A 19,597-nucleotide genomic window follows, 5' to 3' on the forward strand; every position below is an offset into this window, starting at 1 on the left:
CCACCATGCATGCTTGTCCCTTGTAGTGGCATCTCCATTGTCTTGAGACCTTAAACCACCATGCATGCTTGTCCCTTGTAGTGGCATCTCCATTGTCTTGAGACCTTAAACCACCATGCATGCTTGTCCCTTGTAGTGGCATCTCCATTGTCTTGAGACCTTAAACCACCATGCATGCTTGTCCCTTGTAGTGGCATCTCCATTGTCTTGAGACCTTAAACCACCATGCATGCTTGTCCCTTGTAGTGGCATCTCCATTGTCTTGAGACCTTAAACCACCATGCATGCTTGTCCCTTGTAGTGGCATCTCCATTGTCTTGAGACCTTAAACCACCATGCATGCTTGTCCCTTGTAGTGGCATCTCCATTGTCTTGAGACCTTAAACCACCATGCATGCTTGTCCCTTGTAGTGGCATCTCCATTGTCTTGAGACCTTAAACCACCATGCATGCTTGTCCCTTGTAGTGGCATCTCCATTGTCTTGAGACCTTAACCAACCGTCTTGTTTCTTATTGCTTCATCTTTACATCGTCCTGTCCTTCTCCGGTCATTTTAAGAAGAAAAAAAAGATAATCGATTTTCTCTTCCATTCCTTTTCTTTTAATTTTATGTCTGTCCCCTTAAAAATATCCAGCCTTCATAACGTCAAAGCTCAAAATCCTCTCTCTCTCTCTCTGTTTCTCAATTTCTCTGGAGAATCATGGTGAATGCCAAAGGGTCAACCAAAAAATCGAATCTTGATCGGTTCCTCCATTGCACAACACCCTTAGTCCCTCCCCAATCTCTCCCAAAGGTTTGTCCTTTTTTTGAGAAACGTTTCGATCCTCAAACGTCAATCTACCTCATTGATTTGTTGTTAATTTTGCAGGCGGAGATTAGAAAACTAAATCGATTGTGGCATCCTTGGGACAGAGAAAAGGTAGAGTTTTTCAGGCTTAGTGATTTATGGGATTGCTACGACGAATGGAGCGCGTACGGAGCTAGCGTCCCCATTCATCTCGCCAACGGCGAATCTCTCGTTCAATACTACGTTCCTTACCTCTCCGCCATCCAGATTTTCACCTCTCATTCCTCCTTGATCAGGTTTTTGAAAAAAAAGTTGGAATCTTTATTTACTTTGAAATCCTGTCTTTTTTTTTTTATTGAATCTTGGTGTTTTGGTTTGTTGTTAATTAGGGAAGAATCTGAAGATGGGGAAAGCTATCCCTTTAGTGACTCAGGTAGCGATGAGAGTGTCTCCGGGGAAGATGGGGTCTTGCATCTGAATGATCGTTTGGGTTACCTTTATCTCCAGTACTTTGAGAGATCAGCTCCTTATACTAGAGTCCCTCTCATGGATAAGGTTAAAAAACAAAAAAAAACAAAACCTTGTTTCCATCTAATGAGAGCTAGGTTTTGACACTGATTTTGATTACAGATCAATGAGTTGGCTCAGAGATATCCGGGTTTGATGTCGTTGAGAAGCGTAGATCTTTCTCCAGCCAGCTGGATGTCTGTTGCTTGGTACCCTATTTATCATATACCAATGGGAAGAACCATTAAAGACTTGTCCACTTGTTTCCTCACTTACCACACTCTTTCTTCTTCTTTCCAAGGTATGCACACACTCTCTTTAGTAATCCAAGGGTCGGATTTTAGATTTTGGGGGGTTTGAAACATTTCTTAAGAACTTTCGTTAAAAAAAAAAAATTCAAAATTTCGGGGTCCAAGGCGAATGTTTCAGTGGTCTATGTCCAGATCCGGCCCTGCATTTAATTCAAATCACAATAGGGGGGTTTAATGCTTAGCAATGATACTGCAGATATGGAGCCGGAAGAGAACGGAGGGGAGAAAGAGAGGATGAGAAAGGAAGGGGAAGACATAACTCTCCTCCCATTTGGGATGGCTACTTACAAGATGCAAGGCGATGTCTGGCTTTCGCACGACCACGATGACCAGGAGAGATTGGCTTCGCTTTGTAGCGTTGCGGATTCGTGGCTAAAACAGCTTAGGGTCCAACATCATGACTTCAACTACTTCTGCACCATGTCGATGACTAGTCCTCGTGGCTAAAAACAAACCCGGTTTCCATGTTTGTTTGTTTGTCTGCTCATTGTCATCGTAAAAGTCCCACCGTTTCTTTGTTTATGGAACCGCTGGCGTTTTCTAAAAAGAGTGATCTGGCTTTTGTAGCGTTTTGGTTAGGATATAGCGTTTTAAGACACCTAACCTTTTGAGAAAAGTGTATGTCGGTATATAGAGTTTGTTGTCTTGTTGAAACAGAGTAATCGTTGTTACTTGTTGCGTGTTGAAACAGAGTAAATGCTTTCTTGTAAGTTTATATTACATCATCCTTCACTTGAAACTTTTTTTGTGCCTCAGCACCGTTACTGAAGTAGTAATCATGTCTAACAGTTTTTTTCTTTAATTTAAAAAAAAAAAAATGGAGAAACTTATTACATACTACTGTAAACGAATCATTACGTACGCTATATTATCAAAATTACTTTAAAAAGAATAAAACGTCCACCTCCAAGAAATAGACATTTCGAATTGTATACTAATCGTGGGAATGTGGTTGTAACTGGTAAGGAATCTTATCCTTCACGTTAGGTTTTAAAGTGGGGATCCCTTCTGTTTTGTCATATGTAGAGGATAAGATCAAAATTCCAACTCCAATGCAAACGTAAAGAACATTATCTTATTTTTTAATATTCATTTGGGAATATACAATAGGTCATACATCAGACCGACTTTTCAACGTAACGGTTAGGATGGAAAAAAATTAATGTCGACACGGACAATACTGGTCGGTAGAGCGAAGATCTTTACTCCTGTAGACGAATGATAAAGAGTTTTGATTATTTGAAGTACAGAAGTCAAAGATTCCACGTTAACTTCTTAGTTTCCTTCCACACTATCATCATCATCAATGTTAGAACAGAACGATGATGGATATGCATCATTGGAGGGGTGATTGGTAGTTGATCTGCTGTACACGGTCCTATTTATTTCCACGGTACCAAATTCAAAAAAATCAAGTTTTAATTTTTTTTTGAAACCACAGTTTTTGAAAGTGCTCTGCAGAGCCAAATATCCAAAGCAAATTTTTAGTGTTTTCCATAAAATTCTACCGCAATAAAATTTAAAGCCACAACAAAAAATCTGTAGATTTTTTTCAACAGCAAAAATTTTAAATCTACGGCCATTACCAATCGGATTCATTATCTTTCAATTTCAATCTTTTTTATTTTATTTTATTTTTGGTTCATTGATTATCGTTTCTTTTCATTCATAAATCCAGTTAATACATAAATCTAAATAGAAGAAAAGAAAGTAAAAGAAAACTCTATTGGAACAAGAGATTATAAGCAGGGAGATCTTGAATCCGATGAGTATCGTCCAAAGAAAGCTCTCTCTCTAGCTGATTCCGAGTCGCCTGTAATACCTCCTGATAAATACACTCACATTATTATATGTACACATGCATCAGTCTTCAAGAATAATCATCAGGTGTTATCAAAAAGACAGAGAGAGAGGAGAGATTAACTATAGACATACATTGAATTCCATGTAAGAAGCGTGCATCGCAAGCCACTGAGCATCCATCATCGCGAAAGCTATACAATATAGTACATCGAATGCATTCTCGTCTTCTGTAATTTTTTTCGTTGTTGGATATGGTTATTGATTATTCAACGATTATCATACACTAACTAGAAGAAATAAGTTTATTGAATATATATGTTTTACCTTCTAAGAGTTTGAGAAAATTCATTCCTGGAAGACATTTCGGCTTTGCTGCGTAACAATAAAACAATCATTTTAAAGTTCTTCAATCAAAACTGTTATACGTATGGACATGAAAGATGGAGTTACACATGCATGGACTGCATGGACGTACGTACGAGTGTTTTGTAAATCGAGCATTTGGATCAGCATGAAGGAGATGTTGATTCCAGCCACTGCAAAAGGGTACTCCCACTTTGCCCTGTCGCCTCTTTGTTTCAGTAATAGTCTCCGGAAACAAACCTTCACATTTTTTCACATGTATAAACACATTTTCATATACATATTCATGTGATAAGATAAAGCCATAGCAATATATATATGAACATGTTTATTAAGTAATTACCGGATATGTTCTTGCGGAAAATAGCAAATTCTCTAGAGCAATAAATCCACAACCCCTTCAAACAAAATGTTAAACAACACACGATTTAACCCCTAAGTAATTTCCCTTAAGATTATGTTAATAAATATACCACAACGTTACCTGAAATCGGTAGATGGATTGGGACCTTGCCATCCCATATCTTTCCATTGTTCTGTTACTAAGCCTGTGAGATTAATGTTCGGAAATGATGCATTCCACAATGCTTTAAGTGATTCCTGTCGCCATTAACAAAGCTAAACATTTCACAAGATGATTAAAGCATAAACAATATCCCTCCATGTTGTTTAGTTGCCGTTAAACATCTCAAGAATATGGTCAATTAACTTACCTGATGGTCAATACGTGTCTCTTCAAAAGGTACAAGCAAACGATCTTGCAGCTTTTGAAGTCTTTCCTCCTATGATTAATTACAAAATCGAGAAATGTTACAAACTATTCTGATGTATTAACTCTTATGCGAAGGCATATGAAACTTAACCTGAAGAGGAGACAAAGTGTAGTCGATTGACTTGTCTTGACGTCTACTGGAGCGTGTAAAGAGCCCTCCTATCCACGATCTTGTTCCAACCATAGGCGTAGCTACAACCACCGGTTCACTGAAACATTTTTACACATAATGAGCTGATGGATCTTATCATTGCATAACTAATAAACTAATCACTCAAACACTTAGACAAAATGTGCTATCATTATAACCCTGTGGTCTCTAGCAAAATATACTTTTAAAGCATATACTTAGCCAGTTGAGTTATTACGTGAGCGGAACTACTTGACCGCTGACATCTCGGTTCTTTGTTCCCTTTTTGTCGCCTTTCCCACGCTTCATCCTCCTCTACCTGCACAAATATCCAGACACATGTTTTGTGATTGACATTAGCAGAGCACATTAATTAAAACTTGGGAAGACAGAAAATTTGACTGATCTCAGTCACTTACAAGATTGTATGATGTCTTTGATTTGATGAAATAATAATAATGTTACATTACATTATATATGAAGAAAATAAGGAAGAGGTGATATCTTGGTGAAGAGACAAACGAGAAGGAAAGTATTGCCTATATATGCTTCCTGAACGTCATGAGAGGGGCACAAATGTTTAAAGAAAAGAAGATTAACAAAACAAGACTTTTAAACCAAGATAACAAAATTTATCACAAAACCAAAAGTAAATGCATGTAGAAAAAGAATTTAGGTATTACCCTAAATCCAAATTAAAGAGTCATCAAAACAGAGATTAGTGTGAGAATAACGAATAAAAGTAATTGGTTTTGCCAAAACAAAAAAATTGGAATGAAAAATCTAGGTTATGCAAAGTTGAATGGAAAAAAAAAGCTTAGACTTCTCTGAAGAAACTTGTAAAAAACAGGTGGGTGGAGATATATATACAGAGGTAAGTTGATCACAGGTAGGTTTTAGTATTTTTTTTGGTTGCGTACAGGTCAGAGTTTGTAAAATAGTTATATTTTTGTGATTATTTAACACGTTTAGCTAAGCTAGACAGAATTGTAGGTTGTTGTACATATGTTTGTAAGTTTTTTTACTTTCTTAATTTTGGTTAATTTTTTTTTTAAAAAGGAACAAGATAAAATCAAAAGTGTAATGAACGATTAATTAGTCATTCATGTTCCATTTTCAAAAAATTCAACTATTCATCATCATTTACATTTTCACTTAGTCAAAATTTTGGTATTATAAAAAGGAAAGGTCTCTAGAAGGTGTAACTAACACAATAGCGCAATCAAAGGGGTTTTCTTATCATTACTTGTTATGTAAAGTTTGGAACTGTACAATGCTTGAAACATCATTAGCAAACAATGATATTAAGATCAAATTTCAACGTTTTACAAAAAAAAAAAATCGATATGATTGATTAAAATGTCAAGAGGGGAAACAATATACCTGTTATTGACTTAGGAATGGAGGAGGAAGAGATGGTATAGACACAGTGACGATGAACAAGGAAGAAGAGAGAGAAGAAGAAAGAAAAAAATACAAGAAGAAAGAAAATAAAATTAGAAACAAAAATGAAATTCGTCATTATAATTTTGCAACTTTTAGAAATTGTAAGAGGATGAAGAAAGTTGTGATCCAGAAGTGTTTTTTCTCTCTTTTTCGTTTCCTCTCGCCTATCTCTCCATCGACCGTTAAGTTGCCGCCTTCTTCTCCCTTCCACCAAATTAATTCTCGGCACATTTGGACCGTCCAGATCATTTACTATCAACCTAATCAACGGTGTTCAGCTCAGTTAGTTAACCAATAAGAAAATCGTTTTTTTTTTAATCAAGCCCATCTTAAAGCCCATCACGAAGAATCCAAACTAGTGATCTGAGTGGTTACACGTGTCACTAACCCAATACTACCTTATCTTTTTGTCTCCCCCCCCCCCCCCCCTCAAATCGAACAACGTAGAAGACAGACACTGAACTCTCGCAACTTCAGTCAGTTCCGTACAGAAATGGCTCTTCAGGCTGCATATTCTCTTCTTCCTTCTACCGTCTCAATCCGCAAAGAGGTATTATTATGTTTTCACATTCACCAAATTTTATTCTTAATACATTAATTCGAGAGTTTTGCGCTCAATGCCAATGGTTGATCTTGCAGGGTAAGTTCAGTGCTTCTCTAAAGGAGACGACTTTAACTGGTTTTTCATTCTCCAACCATCTTAAAGCCGATAAAATCTCCACCCTCTTAACCTTCAAGGTAAAAAAAAATCAATCAATTCTCAAAAAAAAAAAAAACAGAGCAATGTCCTGAGTTTGTACTCTGTTTCGTTTCAGGAACAGAGAAGACAAAGTCCGCGTTTCTCCACCGTTACTCGCGCACAGACCGTTGCAACTCCTCCGGCTAACGAAGCCTCGCCGGAGCAAAAGAAGACGCAGAGAAAAGGCACCGCAGTGATCACCGGAGCTTCCTCCGGTCTCGGTTTAGCCACGGCCAAGGCTTTAGCAGAGACAGGGGAATGGCACGTGGTCATGGCGTGCAGGAACTTTCTCAAAGCCGAGAAAGCGGCGAAATCCGTGGGGATGTCTAAGGAAGACTACACGGTGATGCATCTCGATCTCGCCTCGCTAGAAAGCGTGAAGCAGTTTGTTGATAGTTTCCGGAGAACAGAACGGCCGCTGGATGTTCTTGTCTGCAACGCAGCGGTTTACCAGCCGACTGCTAAAGAACCTTCTTTCACAGCCGAAGGGTTTGAGATAAGCGTTGGGACTAACCATTTAGGACATTTTCTTCTCTCGAGGTTGCTTCTTGATGAGTTGAAGAAATCTGATTATCCATCAAAACGTATGATCATCGTAGGATCTATAACAGGTAAATAAAATGGTTTCTCCTTTCAGACAATGAGGTGTTGATTGTTTAAACTAGTTTTTGGTTTTAGTTTTTAAATTTTGGTTTTAGACTTTCAGATTTTGGTTTTTGATTTTAATTTTCAGATTTTGGTTTTTAGTGTTTAGATTTAGATTTTTTTTTGGTTTTGCTGTATTTTTTTAGTTTTCTTAATAACCAGTGAATTATTTTAAAATAATACAAAATATAGTAATAAAAAATTAAGAAGTTACCATTAATATTTATCAAAATATAATGATTGTTATTTTAAAAAAAAAAAAAAAATACATTAATGTTGTTGCAGGAAACACAAATACTTTGGCTGGGAATGTACCGCCAAAGGCGAACCTTGGAGACCTAAGAGGCTTAGCATCAGGGCTTAACGGGCAAAACAGTTCGATGATAGATGGAGGAGAGTATGATGGAGCCAAAGCATACAAAGACAGCAAAGTGTGCAATATGCTGACAATGCAGGAGCTTCACAGACGTTACCACGAGGAAACTGGTGTCACGTTTGCTTCGCTTTACCCTGGTTGCATCGCTACGACGGGGTTGTTCAGAGAACACATACCGCTGTTCAGGCTTCTCTTTCCGCCTTTTCAGAAGTATATCACCAAAGGTTACGTATCTGAGGAGGAAGCTGGGAAAAGACTAGCACAGGTCAGTCTTTTGTAAATCGGATTATGAGTAATATATGTAGACAGATTGTTGATTGATAGTGTGGATTGGTTGTAGGTTGTGAGTGATCCGAGCCTGGGAAAGTCAGGGGTGTATTGGAGCTGGAACAATAACTCGTCTTCGTTTGAGAATCAGCTTTCGAAAGAAGCAAGTGATGCAGAGAAGGCAAAGAAACTGTGGGAAGTTAGCGAGAAGCTTGTTGGCTTGGCGTGATGCAAATGCATTTTAGATTATATACTTTTGTGATATGTAAACCATAATAAAGTGAAGAAGACTGAAGTTTGACAGAGTCAATTACTAGAGAATTTGAATCCATGAACACATACACTTTAGACTCCCAAGGAAGATTTGGTTAAATGCTTTGTAATTTGAAAGCTTTCTATTTGTGATATGTATAAGTGTTGTTGTATTTATATTTTAATACGAAGTTAGAAATTTAACCTTAAATATTCTTATTATTCAATATTATTCATTTTTGAGATGGTGTTAAAAATGATTAGCTACAAAGAAAAAAGTGACAAATGCTAGTGGCAAATATCGAACTTTAAGTAAAGTTTAAATGACAAATGCTAGTGGCAAATAACGAACTTTAAGTAAAGTTTAAATGACAGAAGAGAGAACGTAAACTTATGATCGATTTCGAGTAAGAGGTTGTATAATGACTGTACAAGAATATGTATAGAATCCATTTTTTTCGAGATAATAGTCGAGAGTATAAAGAGACTATCTTTTTATTGGCATGATTCATGACGATCAAATTTTAATACCCTAATAACAATCAAGTCCCTCCTTTTGGATGGCCGTGCCCATCATGTTTTTGAAAAGGCAACCTCCTCGGGCCCCTCTCTCATAAGAAACTTAGGGACTCATTTCCCATTTGCTTGTTCACTTGATTGATCAAAAATAGTGCATTCGACTTCTGATATTTTTTTGTTAAATCTTGGTAAATGTTTGGATAATCATTTATGTTTGAGGAACAAAAGCTTGAAATTTTATTTTGAGATCGTCAGCCTCATCATATATGTAGGAGCTACATTGGTAGTTGTATTATTTCTTGATAATGAAGGATGAAAATACACATTGGAGCTTTGTTAGTTTTTTTCCTCGTACTCTCGACATTCAAATTGTGAGATTATTACAACTGAAGACTTTTTTTCTTCACTATCTATAACTCAGTTTTATTTTTTTTATATTTCTCATCTTTCATGTCTGCTACCTTTAATGAATGACTTTTGATGTATGTTTAACTCTGTGGCTATATCATGTAATCATTTTAAATCAAATGATTATAATTTACCATTCATGATAATTCATAATGAAACCTACCAAACTCAGTTTATTGACACTACTTTTGTAGTAAAACTTGTCGATTGATCATATATGTGAATATAATATTTAACAGACAAATGAATTAAAAAATAATTATGTCACGTAAATCATATAAATGAATGTCAGTATATATTATAAGATTTTATGTGTATACATCCTTCTATTTGTGGGAAAAACCTATGGGAGAATGATGAATGGACCGAAAAAGAGACTCCATGTGAGATACTGACAAATGTAAACATAGATATAAAAGCAGAAGGAGGCTTGTATATGTCGTGCGTAATCATATTCTCTTTGTCGTTTCTTTCTATACATTGTGTTTTATTGTACATGCATGTATCCTAGGAGACAACTTAGCTAGGCGTATACACTAATTTGTTTAGATGATTTTTTGTCACATTTATGTTGTATAGATTTTATATTGGAAAAGAATATGAATTCAAACTAGCTTGATAAGAACTAAAACAAGAACCATCCTCAATGTTGATGGGATCATAAGAACCATCCTCAATGTTGATGGGATCATAACATATTAACCGGCTGTCTATAAGACATACATCAGCTAGGATTTTGACAATGAGAAGCAAGGGAGAAAGAATCTCTTTATAAGAAAAACTATAAACTGAAACGTAGCAGCAGCAGCAGAATTAATCTTCTCCTTGTGCAGTTCAACTATGAGATCTGACAAAGACAATTCCAAATTATTACGTGTTTCTCAAGTTGTTGGATTCCAAAAGCTCCATCAGAATGTGCTGCTTTCTTCCACTCCAAGGAAACCTCCTCAAGCTTTGAATTTAACTAGTCGAGCTTGAAGCTTGCTTCCTTCAGCGCAGTAAAATCAATAAATACATCAAAAATGAAAAAAATATTAACTGATCAATGTGTTATACAATATAACATTTTTGATTGGTTTTATATTCAACCGCAATATGAGCAATCAACAAATTATAGACAATTAAAACCCGTTAATCTATCATAAATGTTATATATTACAAATCAAACACACTCATAAGAACACTGTTGCGAAGAATTTCATATGTTTATTCTATTATAAAAGTTAATACAGACCAGTGAATCATCGATTATTTGTAAAAGCTTAACTCACAAATAGGTTATCAGTATTAAAACTATTTTTTAATGTGGAACTTGTGTTTGATCTTTTAATGTGGAAACTAAAAAATGGTCAATGGTTTATCGATGCTCCTTTTTCATCGGGAACAAAAAGATTCATTAGGGATAAAGCTATGTATTTTAAGATCATAGCTACTTTATCATCAGTGATACAACTGCTTTCGATGAGGATCAGTCAAGGGTGATGAATCAAAGATAGATCATCGATGATGATCAGATACAAAGATTATGCCTAGGCTCATGTGAGAGTACTAATGGTTGAAGACTTGAAGCAAACACATACATAAGTTTTTTCTAGACATGTTTCTGTAATAGCAATTTCAAAGAATGTAACCTCACAAGTTTTATGACTACAAACTCTAAAAATTGTCTACTTTTCATGCAAACCAAACCAATTATTAAAGTGTAATCAGCGCCCGTCTAGGAGTGGTGAAGGTCCCACGCAAAATCTGGGTTTTAGTTTGTGTAACTGTATAAAAAAAAAAAAACCAATAAAAAAATTTAGCCTAAAAAAGATTGAAAAAAGCTTGGGCCCTAAGCGGTTGGTTCCAATGCTTTTGCTGCGGGCCGGGCCTGAATGTAATATAGAATTACTGACAAATCCCACCCAAGTTAGGACGACGACTCGCTTCAAAACAATCATTTTGTTCCTGATGTCACTAAGAAATATCCTTTTTACAGAAAATAAATTTGTGTTTTATAAATCTTAACTTCAAAATATGGTTTGTCTACACTAGTAATAAAATATTCGCTTCAGAAATGTCCATGGTTTTTTCTCGGAAATTAAGATTTTCATTTTAAATTCTGATTGTTCCTTTGCTTGATAAAAAAAAGAAAAAAAAGGTGAAACTTGCATGACCGGTGGAGACAGTTGAAAAAAGCCAACCAACCCATCAAACATTTCAATATTATATTCATTTTACTTTGGTTTATATTTCGTGACTTTGTTTTCTTACATCGTCTCCCTCTTCCATAGCTAGAATTTCTAGAGATCCAAAAAAAAACTAAACTGATGGTGAAGGTAACACAGAGATTGGGCGGGCTGGTACTAAGATTTGCGGCATTTTGCGCTGCATTAGGGGCGGTTATCGCAATGGTCACCAGCCGCGAAAGATCTTCCTTCTTTGTCCTCTCCCTAGTGGCTAAGTATAGCGATCTGGCAGCGTTTAAGTAAGCGTTTATGTTTCTTTTCTTTTTTTGCATGTTTAATTCACTTAAGATAAATAGTGTATGTAATGTGATGATACGTTATGCATCATGTGTGTATGGCAGGTACTTCGTGATCGCAAACGTGATTGTTAGCGTTTATAGCTTTCTCGTTTTGTTTCTTCCGAAGGAGAGTTTGCTGTGGAAGTTCGTAGTTGTCTTAGACTTGGTAACTAATTATACCACTTCATAATCATTTATTTTCTTAATAGATGCTGGTACAAATAATATGATTATACTAGCCACTAGGTGATAATCCGCGCCCTGCGCGGAGCGAGTAAACAAAAATGATTTTTATTTTTTAATTTATCGATATTAAAAATTTTAAAGTTATAGGCACAAATATTAGATTTAATGATATATATCAAACGAAATTATGCATGTATATATAATGTAAGCTTAATTGTTTTTTTTTAAAAAAATTTGTGTAATTTGTTATGTGTAAATTAAATATACTGTATGGAAAAAATGTATAATAGTATGCAATAACTTATATTAATTTATTATGAATTTAAGACAACACAAAACATAGAAAAATAGAATTACTGCTTTCATAATAAAATTATAATTATAAATTAAAAGAAATATAGGTAATAGAAAAATAAAATACGAAGAAAAAAATTATAAAGAAACAAATAAAAAACTGATAAAACCAAAATACCGTGAAAAAAGTCTTTAGAACTCGTAGTTTGCAATCCTATAGAGAGAAATAACTAAGAATTAATTTACCAAACTAAACATACTTACTTACCAAATTCACTAAACGAATTGATATACCTCTTTCTGAATGCATCGATTTCTGGAACATCATTGAGTTCAAAAATAATTTTGGAAAACCCATCAATGTTAATCATGTTGATGTTTGCTTAAGAGAATGTTTAGATAAATAGAGAGTAGAAAAGAAGGATGTGGTGAGTCGATGAATTGTAGACAGCATATATCTATATTATTAAAAGAGAAGTATCCATTAAAAAATATCCATAAGTTTTTTTAACTTATTTACACTTCCATGCCAATGAGAATTAAATTAAACTACATATTTTAATGCTTGTCTTTTCTAGTTAAATTAATGAGTTTTCCTTAATCAAATTTAAACTTAATGTCATTAAATGAACCTATATAATTTTATGTTTGTCTTTTTCAGTTAAATGAATGAGTTTTCTTTAATCAAATTTAAACTTAAAGTCATTAAATGAACCTAAAAATACATCATATTTACGTAGCTTATTACAGCTGAGTACAACCCAATAATGAACTTGAATTTTATTTTTACGAAAACGTGAATCACTTGATGTATGCAATATTTAAAATATATTAACTACAATATAACAAATGCATATAACCTTCCTATACTTTAGTTTGAAATGATCATGCTCAAGTTTTATATAGTCAACTTACATCATGCATCGATCGATGTAAAATATTGAAACCACCTATAGTTTTTGTTTTCCTTATAGGATGTATCAACCAACCAATCTATCATGTTGATTTTCTAAGCTTTATAAAAAACAAATCAATAAATACAAACTCAAATTCAATATCTTCTATTAATCAAAAGAGAATATCTTCAATGTCATATCTTTAATGCACCTATTAAAGATATAAACTGTAACCATAATTACAATAATTATAAGAATAGATTTGATTACAACCAATTGATCTATTACTTCGGTAATTGACTTGCTTGCAGAAGAGAAAACAATAAATTTAAAATTTGTAAGAATATAAAGATATAGAGATTTCAACCAATTGCCTATATTTGCGTATGATTTTCGCATAATAAGCTTCAAATTGAACATTGAAAAAGATAGAGAGATTTTTTTAATCTTTTACCGACACAGAACTTAAGCAAAATGAAAAGTTAAATGTAATTTTTTTTGTTACACTTCCCGGAAAAAAACGGTTACAACATGGGCTTTCATAATATGTTTTTTTAACATATTAATGTTATGGATATTTAATAATTATCTTGACGAAAAGCAAAAACTGAAAATTCATACCTGCGCTGGCGTGTGGATCAGGGTCTAGTTTATATTAAAAAGTCAAACTCGTGTAGGGTTAATGAAACAAAATCAATTCACCGTAATTAATACTGATATTACCTATTTAATTTTGCATAACTTGCGCTCCAATATACTACTAAACTTACCTTAATTTTGTAGACTCTATAATCAAACTTCCATATATATGACAAAATTGAGAAAAAGTTTGCAAGGCGCACAACTATTAATTAATTAATTCAAATAATTTGAATCCATAATCTAACTTCCTTATATACAACAGTCAATTATTTGGAAAAAATTGTAACCCTTATTGACTCCTTATTATATTAAAAAAATTCTCAAATTAAATGCATAGCAAATTATTGACTATTAATGTTACCAAAATAATCAAATGTTAACAAAATCGTAAATTAAAAATATATCAAAGTTATTAGAAGTTTTCTTTTAACAATCATGTGACCGGTTTTCTTTGCAAATCACGTTTCCTTAATATCACCAAGATTTGAATTTGTATTTTAATATTGATTACAATAACCTTAAATTTTATAGGCACCAAAATTTCTATATATGTCCTTTAACGGATTTATATGGGTTTTCTATTGTGATGACATTATATTTAGACATTTAATTTGTATACACTATAGTTATACATTATACTTAGATTGCGTTTATATATAAAATGTCTAACTATATATAAAATGATGTATGATAAATAATACTTGTAAAAACCAAAACAATATTTTTGTGAAGATACTACATAGGATCAGGCCTGTCTAGAACAAATATTTTCGATCTAGGGTTTAGTGTATAAATCGTTACAGTCCTCTTCATGTGTATGGACACTCATAAAATCGTAATCTCATATATATTTGCCTTTGTAAATATAGGAAAACAATAATGACAGCATTAAAACGTAGACGTGTTATTTATTTTGTTAGTCAATAATGAAGAAGCTTATATTATATTAGTCAAGTTATAATTTAATGATCAATGGCAATTTTTGTAATTAATCTAGTTAACAAAAAAATTTTAAATATAGGATCTGAAAGAGCTTGTGGTGCTGCCACGTAGGAAATGACAATATTGAAAATAACACATTAACTAAAGGTTAGTTTTCGCTCCTCAAATAATATAAAAGGGATGAACAATATATGCATTTTAGTATTTGTTGCCTCATTTTTTTGCTTACCTTTTGATAATTACGTGTTTAACATAGTTTTCCTTGTAAATGCCAAATTAACCGTGAAGATGGTGACGATGTTGTTGACGTCAAGCTTATCAGCGGCCGTGGCGGTAGCACAAGTGGGGAAGAGAGGAAACGCAAACGCAGGATGGTTACCAATTTGCGGCCAAGTGCCAAGATTCTGCGATCAGATAACCGGAGCTCTAATCGCCGGTTTAGTCGCACTGATTCTCTACGTGTTCTTGCTCATCTTCTCTATCCACTCCGTTGTCGACCCGTTTCTTCTCCGAAAATCTTGAATCAAAAATAATTATATGAGATTCCAAGACCAAATACTCTCGTATAAATACATATAAAAATTTCGTACTGTTGACTTTTCTTTTTCACATTGTCTTCGCTTTGAGAATCAAATTGTTTTTGTCATTTTTGATACTATTTCACATGCTAAACCTCTTTCCAGAAAATATGCCAAATGTTAGAACACTTGCAGATTATAGAATTAATATTCTACCTTCTTGGTATAAATTGAAAATGTGAAATGCTTACACAATTGCCACAATTTTCATATAGTATAATGCAATGGCACTAGCAAAAAGAAAAATATTTAACTCTAAAAGAATTATACTTATGTTTGTATGAAGGTATTTATTCAAGTGTAGGAAATAAAATGTTCCCCGTATAGCCGTATCGAATATATAATTATATATCATAGTATCTGTTCAAGTAATATTAAAATCAGCAAAACCGATTCAAGGGTTTTAGGTTAACTCAAATCATGGATCCCAACTGAAGCACGGAGACCACCGTGGTGTCGCAAGCGAAGGGTGAATCTAGCGAAGATCTCTCTTTTTCTTTGGGAAAACTCAAGGCCGTAACGCTTCCAGATATGAAGAATCCTCTTTCTCTATGGTCATGTGACGTTTGATAATATGATACGATACTCTTTGTGATGTCTTTATTTTGATTTGATTATTAGTAAAAAAAAAATACAATTTTCTCGAATAATGTTTTTTCTCATCATCTAATTACAGGTTAATGGTATCGTTTAGTTTTCAAATACTCCTGACCTGCAGGAAGAAGATTAATTAAAAACTAACTAGATCTTTACCCGCGCCCGCGCGGATGTTCGTTTTCGGTTTGTAATGTTATGATATTTATTATAGGTTATGTAGTTCTGATATTAAATATAATATATCATATTACATATAATATATTATGTGATGATCTAAAAAGTTTAAATGATGAATTACATTAGTTATTTATATCTAAATTGTTGAAACGGATGTTCGTTAATCATATAGTTTATCCGTGGTAGTTTGTTAATTATATAGTCAATAAAATAAATATTTGATATATTTTTATATTCATTCACTTGCATGGATTAAAATATTTTGTTTATATATTTAGAAATGCATAAGTTCATATTAAATTATTAACATCTAATCTATTAAAACTGAAGTACAATTAGTAATTAAGTCTAAGTTTTCAATTACAATTGAATGCCATTAATCTTTAATATCAAGATATTGAATATTAATAAACCAGCTACATTTAAGTTACATACCAAACCAAGACCAACGTAAACTAACATGTTGCAAAACCAATTATTTAGCGGTTTAGTGTTCGTTAGTATTGTCCGCCAAAGCAAATCCAATCTATCAAAAATTCAATAGACTACTATTATATACCAATTGTGCAACAGCTACCACAAAAATCGATTCAATATATATCATGATAATTCAACCAAATCATGTGATTATACATGAACGGTCTCTCATCTAATTATTATTTTAATAAATTGTTCTTTTTGTTGTGTGCTTTTTGATTGTTCTTCAAATAATTTACAAACTATTTTTTTATGAACAATTGTATGGTTTGTATAATATATTTTTCTGATTTTCTGTTGTTCTTAAACTATTTACAAACTACTTTTTATGAACAATTGTATTATTTGTATAATATGCAAAATATATTTATAATATTTTATTTGGTTAGTTAGTATAAAAAAGATATTTTCGGTGCACCAAATCTAAACTAATAATTCCGTATGCACATAATTAAAATCAATAACATTCCAAAATCTTTTTCTATTTTAAAGCAATCATCATAACTAACCATATCATTCTTATTAACAGTATATTCATATTCTGTTTTCCAAACTTGCATGATCACTTATCTATCCGGTAGCTTTGTGAGGTTCCGGTGGCTATCTTTAAGATTTTTATTAAACCTATCCCACTCGGATCAAACATATATTGCATGCCTAACTTGGAAGCACATCATTATTCACAAAACAACCTAAACATGTCTGAGAACTCTTCTTTTCTCACAAAGCTGAGGCCTTTTAATAATTCATGGTGAGTTCAAGTAAAATGTTTATATTTGTGGAAGAAAAACACATCTTTTGGAAGAAATTCTTTTGACATAACAATAAACAAAATTCAAAGACAATCTCCATTTTAAGCAGGTCTCTTTCTACCTAGACCTGTTATTCCGAGTTAATTAAGATGAATTGTTTCGAGTAAACCTGCATCATCGACAGTAAAAAAAAATAAGTCTAAAAGATGAACAATTAGGTAACATATTTTTCTGGGGAAAAAAATCTGTTAGAAAACCAGATGGATTTAGTCTAATTTTGAGTCGATAAGATAGGCCCACTTATTTATTTATACAAGATTTTAACCATTCAATCTGGAAACTTATGTTAATAGAAAAATTCAAATTGTTACTCAATTACATTGGTCTATATTCTTATAAATTATCTTACAAATTTGATATTTTAATATTTTAATGTAGCTTAAGTGCATTAGAATAATATATATACCCAATTCGATTTATATTAGTGAAATTATATGAACAAGACAATATTTGTTTGACCATTATAATATTTTATATATGTATTTATTATTTGTTTTTAAGTTTATATTCATGTTTTTTATATATTTACAAATAATAACAACTCTTTAATTTGATATAGATTTAATGAATCTAAAATAATCATATATATAGTATATATTTATATCATTATAAATTTTCCTATAATTTCATTTCTTCAGTATTATAGATAACTATTTTACAATGTACATATATATATATATATATATATATAATGCAATTTGATATCCTAAACAATAAATTACAGCATATACACAATAAGAATCTGATGTGTAAACATATTATTTACCCGTAAAAATGCAATATGTGCAAACAAATGTAATATGGTAAATTTTATATATCTATAATATTATATATATATATAAATTAGTATCGTTAATCCGTTAAAAATACAAATCCGCGCGGTCACGCGGATCCAAGCTCTAGTTATTTAGTTATAGGTCAAATATAGTTGGACATATTTTATATATATGAGAAAATTAGAATTACAATGTGAACTATGAGTATGAGTCTAACTTGTAGGAACGGAGGGGAGGGAGGCCTCCAGGTCGGATTGCATTAAGCTTCCGAGCAAAGGCAAGGCCGAGACGTCTCCGGCGTCGGATTCCGTCGACGAGAACGAAGGCGAAGGAAGCGGAGAAGAGGAGCACGAAGACAAATAGCGTAGAAAGCGACCAGGTTTGGGATGTTGACAGTTTCGATTTAGACTACGAGTCACCTGATGAGTCGCCTTCGGAGACGGACGAAGAGGAGCTGCGTCGTTATTTGCGTCATATCTACAAGAGCCGGGTATGTTTGTTTCTGAAGCTTTATATGTATGTCAAGTGTCATTCTTGTTTTTTTTTAAGTACAATGTCTTTGTTTGCTGAACAGAACCTAAAGTTTATTAAAACTATGTTGTTGTTTTAAGGGTTTCTTGTTGGATAAAGAGATGGTTCCCAAGAATCTGTTTCAAGGGTGGCGCCCTTTGAATCTGGACGCCGTATTCAAAGATCCCAACCTCACGGGGCGTGACTACATGGAGATTATGGCTCGAGTGGCGATTGACAAATACAACCAAACAAAGGTTAGTATTACATTTGCTCATTGTAAGAGATGGGTTATCATTTCACTATTTTTTTTTTTTTTTTGCTTAAGTTTTGATTTTACTTTTTTTTTATAAAAAAAAAATTGTAGAATAAGATTGTGACGCTTGACCATATCGTGAGGGCCGTGATAAGGATGAGCATTGGAGTCACAGCGTATATTACTTTCATGGCTAAGGAGTCTCCTGAAGGAGAGCTTGTAGAGTATCAAGCTAAGACTGAGATTAAGGTCTGGCAGACTAAGATTCATCCCATCCTTTGCAGACCCACCTCGTCCTCGGAAAGGTAGGTGTATGGATCTTTGACTTGTAGTTTGATATCCCCTCTGGGATTAATTACTTGTCATCCTCCTATATATCAAGGGGGAGTGTATTCAACCGGTGATTTGTATTAAAATAATATATTCACTTTTATTCAAACATGAATTTTAAAAACTCATTTAAAATTTATTGTTATTGAACTTAACATTTCGTAAAATACTCTAAAATCCACTGTTATTGAAAATATTTTAATTTGTGCAGTTTTAAAGTTTTCAGTTAATTTTACGGTGTTTGGGTGGGGTTTCTTAGTTAAAAAAATTTAAAACTCAAATTCCATGGTTT

General features: G+C 33.2%; 5 protein-coding genes across 8 annotated transcripts; 4 read left to right on the forward strand and 1 right to left on the reverse strand.

Annotated features, from left to right (window-relative positions):
- Positions 1-476: 476 nt before the first annotated feature.
- Positions 477-2,345, forward strand: LOC106343432. Its single transcript, XM_013782636.1, has 5 exons — positions 477-794; positions 870-1,084; positions 1,178-1,343; positions 1,419-1,596; positions 1,803-2,345. The coding sequence occupies exons 1-5, from the start codon at positions 702-704 to the stop codon at positions 2,051-2,053; spliced, it is 903 nt and encodes a 300-aa protein (XP_013638090.1). The 5' UTR covers positions 477-701; the 3' UTR covers positions 2,054-2,345.
- Positions 2,346-3,230: 885 nt separating this feature from the next.
- LOC106293715 (ELMO domain-containing protein A) lies at positions 3,231-6,256 on the reverse strand. Of its 3 annotated transcripts, none has more exons than XM_013729373.1 (11): positions 6,058-6,256; positions 5,094-5,226; positions 4,913-4,993; positions 4,636-4,753; positions 4,486-4,554; positions 4,257-4,372; positions 4,116-4,170; positions 3,889-4,012; positions 3,734-3,781; positions 3,542-3,636; positions 3,231-3,431 (listed from the first exon to the last, which is right to left on the reverse strand). In XM_013729373.1, exons 3-11 carry the CDS (start codon positions 4,981-4,983, stop codon positions 3,330-3,332), a joined length of 798 nt encoding a protein of 265 aa, XP_013584827.1. In that variant the 5' UTR covers positions 4,984-4,993; positions 5,094-5,226; positions 6,058-6,256; the 3' UTR covers positions 3,231-3,329. The 3 variants fall into 3 exon arrangements, with proteins under 3 accessions (XP_013584827.1, XP_013584825.1, XP_013584828.1); XM_013729371.1 differs by lacking the exon at positions 6,058-6,256 and adding an exon at positions 5,358-5,481; XM_013729374.1 differs by lacking the exon at positions 5,094-5,226.
- A 293-nt stretch (positions 6,257-6,549) lies between these two features.
- Positions 6,550-8,610, forward strand: LOC106296026 (protochlorophyllide reductase C, chloroplastic). 2 transcript variants are annotated; one of them, XM_013732067.1, is made up of 5 exons: positions 6,550-6,670; positions 6,760-6,858; positions 6,936-7,470; positions 7,790-8,145; positions 8,221-8,610. In XM_013732067.1, the coding sequence occupies exons 1-5, from the start codon at positions 6,614-6,616 to the stop codon at positions 8,374-8,376; spliced, it is 1,203 nt and encodes a 400-aa protein (XP_013587521.1). In that variant the 5' UTR covers positions 6,550-6,613; the 3' UTR covers positions 8,377-8,610. The 2 variants fall into 2 exon arrangements, with proteins under 2 accessions (XP_013587521.1, XP_013587522.1); XM_013732068.1 differs by having other exon boundaries at positions 6,556-6,670; positions 6,942-7,470.
- Positions 8,611-11,585: 2,975 nt separating this feature from the next.
- LOC106293879 (CASP-like protein 1C2) lies at positions 11,586-15,473 on the forward strand. Its single transcript, XM_013729514.1, has 3 exons — positions 11,586-11,793; positions 11,896-11,998; positions 15,081-15,473. The coding sequence occupies exons 1-3, from the start codon at positions 11,636-11,638 to the stop codon at positions 15,312-15,314; spliced, it is 495 nt and encodes a 164-aa protein (XP_013584968.1). The 5' UTR covers positions 11,586-11,635; the 3' UTR covers positions 15,315-15,473.
- Positions 15,474-18,207: 2,734 nt separating this feature from the next.
- Positions 18,208-19,284, forward strand: LOC106344223. Its single transcript, XM_013783635.1, has 4 exons — positions 18,208-18,228; positions 18,433-18,699; positions 18,821-18,976; positions 19,087-19,284. The coding sequence occupies exons 1-4, from the start codon at positions 18,208-18,210 to the stop codon at positions 19,282-19,284; spliced, it is 642 nt and encodes a 213-aa protein (XP_013639089.1).
- The last annotated feature ends 313 nt before the right edge of the window (positions 19,285-19,597 follow it).

Source organism: Brassica oleracea, chromosome C5, assembly GCF_000695525.1.
Source record: "Brassica oleracea var. oleracea cultivar TO1000 chromosome C5, BOL, whole genome shotgun sequence".
NCBI lineage: Eukaryota > Viridiplantae > Streptophyta > Magnoliopsida > Brassicales > Brassicaceae > Brassica > Brassica oleracea.

Coding starts and splice junctions, on each gene's coding strand:
- LOC106343432 (XM_013782636.1), top strand. CDS start 702: ATGGTGAATGCCAAAGGGTCAACCAAAAAATCGAATCTTGATCGGTTC. Junction 795..869: donor CTCCCCAATCTCTCCCAAAG/GTTTGTCCTTTT, acceptor TTAATTTTGCAG/GCGGAGATTAGAAAACTAAA. Junction 1,085..1,177: donor TCTCATTCCTCCTTGATCAG/GTTTTTGAAAAA, acceptor GTTGTTAATTAG/GGAAGAATCTGAAGATGGGG.
- LOC106293715 (XM_013729374.1), bottom strand. CDS start 4,983: ATGAAGCGTGGGAAAGGCGACAAAAAGGGAACAAAGAACCGAGATGTC. Junction 3,637..3,733: donor TTTTCTCAAACTCTTAGAAG/GTAAAACATATA, acceptor AAAAAATTACAG/AAGACGAGAATGCATTCGAT. Junction 3,432..3,541: donor CTTCTTACATGGAATTCAAT/GTATGTCTATAG, acceptor TGTATTTATCAG/GAGGTATTACAGGCGACTCG.
- LOC106296026 (XM_013732067.1), top strand. CDS start 6,614: ATGGCTCTTCAGGCTGCATATTCTCTTCTTCCTTCTACCGTCTCAATC. Junction 7,471..7,789: donor CATCGTAGGATCTATAACAG/GTAAATAAAATG, acceptor ATGTTGTTGCAG/GAAACACAAATACTTTGGCT. Junction 8,146..8,220: donor CTGGGAAAAGACTAGCACAG/GTCAGTCTTTTG, acceptor GATTGGTTGTAG/GTTGTGAGTGATCCGAGCCT.
- LOC106293879 (XM_013729514.1), top strand. CDS start 11,636: ATGGTGAAGGTAACACAGAGATTGGGCGGGCTGGTACTAAGATTTGCG. Junction 11,794..11,895: donor AGCGATCTGGCAGCGTTTAA/GTAAGCGTTTAT, acceptor TGTGTATGGCAG/GTACTTCGTGATCGCAAACG. Junction 11,999..15,080: donor TCGTAGTTGTCTTAGACTTG/GTAACTAATTAT, acceptor TTAACCGTGAAG/ATGGTGACGATGTTGTTGAC.
- LOC106344223 (XM_013783635.1), top strand. CDS start 18,208: ATGCAATATGTGCAAACAAAT. Junction 18,229..18,432: donor TGCAATATGTGCAAACAAAT/GTAATATGGTAA, acceptor TCTAACTTGTAG/GAACGGAGGGGAGGGAGGCC. Junction 18,977..19,086: donor ACAAATACAACCAAACAAAG/GTTAGTATTACA, acceptor AAAAAATTGTAG/AATAAGATTGTGACGCTTGA.